This window comes from Sinocyclocheilus rhinocerous, unplaced genomic scaffold (genome assembly GCF_001515625.1).
Source record: "Sinocyclocheilus rhinocerous isolate Xijiao unplaced genomic scaffold, SAMN03320098_v1.1 scaffold1148, whole genome shotgun sequence".
Classification (NCBI taxonomy): Eukaryota; Metazoa; Chordata; class Actinopteri; order Cypriniformes; family Cyprinidae; genus Sinocyclocheilus; species Sinocyclocheilus rhinocerous.
Window position 1 is genome coordinate 1,260,494 of NW_015664019.1, and position 3,440 is coordinate 1,263,933.

General features: G+C 33.9%; 1 protein-coding gene across 1 annotated transcript in view; it reads left to right on the forward strand.

Annotated features, from left to right (window-relative positions):
* The window catches only part of LOC107729347 (VPS10 domain-containing receptor SorCS1-like), a 202,173-nt gene that overhangs the window by 187,883 nt on the left and 10,850 nt on the right, over nucleotides 1–3,440 (forward strand). Inside the window, exons 24-25 of the mRNA XM_016539813.1 lie at nucleotides 2,248–2,347; nucleotides 2,603–2,708. Coding sequence (XP_016395299.1) covers nucleotides 2,248–2,347; nucleotides 2,603–2,708 — 206 coding nt within the window. The remainder of the gene's footprint in view (nucleotides 1–2,247; nucleotides 2,348–2,602; nucleotides 2,709–3,440) is intronic.

The following is a 3,440-nucleotide window of genomic DNA, read 5'->3' on the forward strand; positions in this document are numbered from 1 at the left end:
CCCTTTTCTGTTTTTTTTTTTTTTTTCTCGCCCAAACCTAGCTTGTATCTGCAATGGACCTTTCACTGCAGATCCTCATAAATCTCAATTCAAGGGTGGCGTGTTCAAAGTATAATGTGTAGATAGCCTTATTAAAAAAGTATAATATAATAGACTGACTGACCCTGGTACAATTCATAAAGAAAGTAATTATTCATGGAATGGTCTAATTTTAAAAGGGTGAGAAATAAGGAGAGAGAGAGACAGAAGGTGAGAGCGATGAAGAAATAAAGGAGCGCAGAAATAAGTCAGGAGTCATTTAGTAAATGAGATAGATTTAATGAAGCTTGGGTAGAAAGAGGGGGAAAAAAAGGGATTCTTTGAACAGGAAGTATATTTATGTGAAGTTTAGTACTATCATCGCTGAACTCAGATCTGATGCTCAAGATGAAGCTTAAGAGTTGTTTGTGAAAAACAAAAAAAAGTAAGAAAAAAAACAGTCACCTTTAACAGTGACTAAATTATGTCTACATCTCAATGAGCTAATATGCTGGAGTTTTATACTTAGTATTTTTTCTAAAACTAATAAAATATAATTCTATAATATAATTAATTAATTATATATTGTTCTTAAATCTAGTTCTCCTTGAACTGTTAACATCATATTTATTATAATCATAATAAACTAATCCATCATCCAAAAAAAAGAAAAAACAGCAACTCTTTAATAATAAAGTTAGCACCGTTTCAGAAAGTGCGCTCTTCAACAAGGAGTTAGAGTTCAAAAACCTTTTTTTTTAATCAATTGATTTTTTTTCTTCAATTTTTTTTTCTTTAATAATAAAATTATCACAATTTCAGAAAGTGCACATTTCAAAGGAAATTTTTATTTTATTTTATTTTATTTTGCTGTCTTTGTCAGTAAGCAAAGATATTTAATTCCTGTGAGTCCTTTTACAATGATTGTATGAAAAACAAATAATTATTGAAAATATATTTCTATAAATTTAGGCATAAAATAAAGTTGAGAAGCACATTGTATTTTATTGAAAAGATATTTCTATAAATTTAGGCATAAAATAAAGGTGAGAAGTACATTGTATTTTATGACTTTATGCACCAGCCTTGTCATGGCAAATTAAACTGTCAATCTTTTTACCATAAACCGTGTCACCTTTCTGTAGGCATAATTATACCCTGACCCATGTTAAATTATATTAATTTAAGATGAAATGTCGCAGTGCCATTTATTAACACTGAAACACACTCTGACAGAGAGAAAAAACAAAACAAAAAGTACTTTAAAAATTTTAAATCTGGAAGCACCTGTTCCAGAATGACCCTTAAATACATGATCTGCCATAATCGAGCACAAAAACAAACAAGGCTTTATTTGGGGAGGGAAATCTCCAAAAATCTGCTTTCAAGATTTATGCATACATAAAAGCGCCTGACAGTCAAGGGCTCTGTGTGTTGTAGCGAATCAGCTCATGGGGAAATATGAATAATTAATCATAACTAGTTATAATTAATTATAAATATTTAGATCCGCTGTAGATATTTACTTGACCTCTCAGGGTCAACTGTCTGTCAATTCTAAGAGCGTTAATTTCCTGGTTAAGGGAAATAACTTTCTTACTGTACAACTCTACACAGAGCCTGTAGCATAAATCTGCAGTTATGAGCAAACAATGACCAACGTCAAGTGTGATACAAGTAAGACTTTATTAACTACATAAACACTTAAACTAGTCTAACATACTACATAAACAATTAAACTGGTCTAACATACACATAAACACACACACACACACGCATACAGTTGGTATAGGAAAAGGGTTAAAGCTTAAGCAGTAAAGAGGAGAGAAATAAGGAATGGAAAAATGGTGTGTCTGATTGGTCCAGACGCTACAGTGTGTTTGAGAGAGAGGAGAGAGATGTTAGGCCTAAATGAGATCCCCCTCCTATGTCATATATCTGTATTTGTGAGTGAAGGTGATAGAGTTGATTTATGCTGAAACGTCTTCTCAGTGTGGTACAGGCTCACGTACGACAAACAACATCCCGAGCCCACGCTTTGCCTCAATGCATCAGGACTCACCAGACTCAGAACCAGGGAAATCAAATACCTACGGGACACGAATGTCTTATTTCTTTTTGTGACTGCTTATGTAATTTAATTTAACAGATTTGGATGCATCATATGCAAGGCAGTGTTTTCTCATCCAGTGTGGTATGAATATGATGAATGTGTGATTTTGCTTTCAGCTCTCAGAACTGGTTCTCAGCGCTCTGAATCAGAATCTGGTTCAGTTCACACTCAGACCAGGAGTCCAGATCACAGTATACGCTGCCCATTTATCAGCAGGTAATGAACTAGAATCAAACACTGTTCTTCTGGATATCAACAAGAGGAGGCTTGCAGATGGTTTATAATGACAGAATTATCATTTTTAGATGAACAGTTCCCATATGACATTGATTGCATAATGAACTCTTTTCTATAAAGATTGAGAGATTTTAATTTTAGAGATGTGTGACGGTTTATTAATAGGAGGGCTGGAATCGTGCCAGACTGTGTGCACTGACAACAGTTGCCTGTTTTATTTTCCCCTGCGTCTAGCGCCTCTAGTGGACACAAGTGAGAATCACAGCGGCTCAGCTATGCTCATGCTCCTCTCTGTGGTGGTGGTGGGTTTAGCCGTGTTCCTCATCTATAAATTCAAAAGGTATTGTCATCCCTTTTTAAAACTTCAACCTGGATCATAATCTATTTATTATCAGTTCAAAATATGGTTAGCTTTCTAAATTGGTTAAATGTCTAGTAGCAAGAGTCTGGGGAAGCCTGAAAGATTACAAGTTATTTATGAAGTAGTCAAGACTCTGTACTGTCTGTTACTATCAAAAAACTACCTAACTATATTGGAAATTATTATTATTTTAATATGGATTAATGTATATTTTTAAAAGGCATAGTTCACCAAAAACTACAAATTATCTTATAATTTAGGTACCCTCATGTCATTCCAGACCAGTATGAGTTTTTTCTTCTGTCAAGCACAAAAGAAGATATTCTGAAGAATGTTGATGGTACCCATTGACTTCCATAGTATTTTTCCCCCCATACTATGAAAGTCAATGGCTACCGTCAATAGTTTGGTTGCCAACATTCTTTAAAATATCTTCTTTTGTGCTGAACAGAAGAAAAAACCTCATACAGATTTGGAACAACTTGAGGGTGAATAAAGGATGACAGATCTTTCATTTTTGGGTGAACTATTCCTTTAAAGGGTTGCTAAGTGATGTTGCTAAAAAGAACATTATTTTGTGTATTTGGTGTAATGAAATGTGTTTATGCGGTTTAAGGTTAAAAAAAACACATTATTTTCCACATACTGTACATTAATGTTTCTCCTCTATGCCCCGCTTTTCTGAAATGCGTCGATTTTTACAAAGCTCAT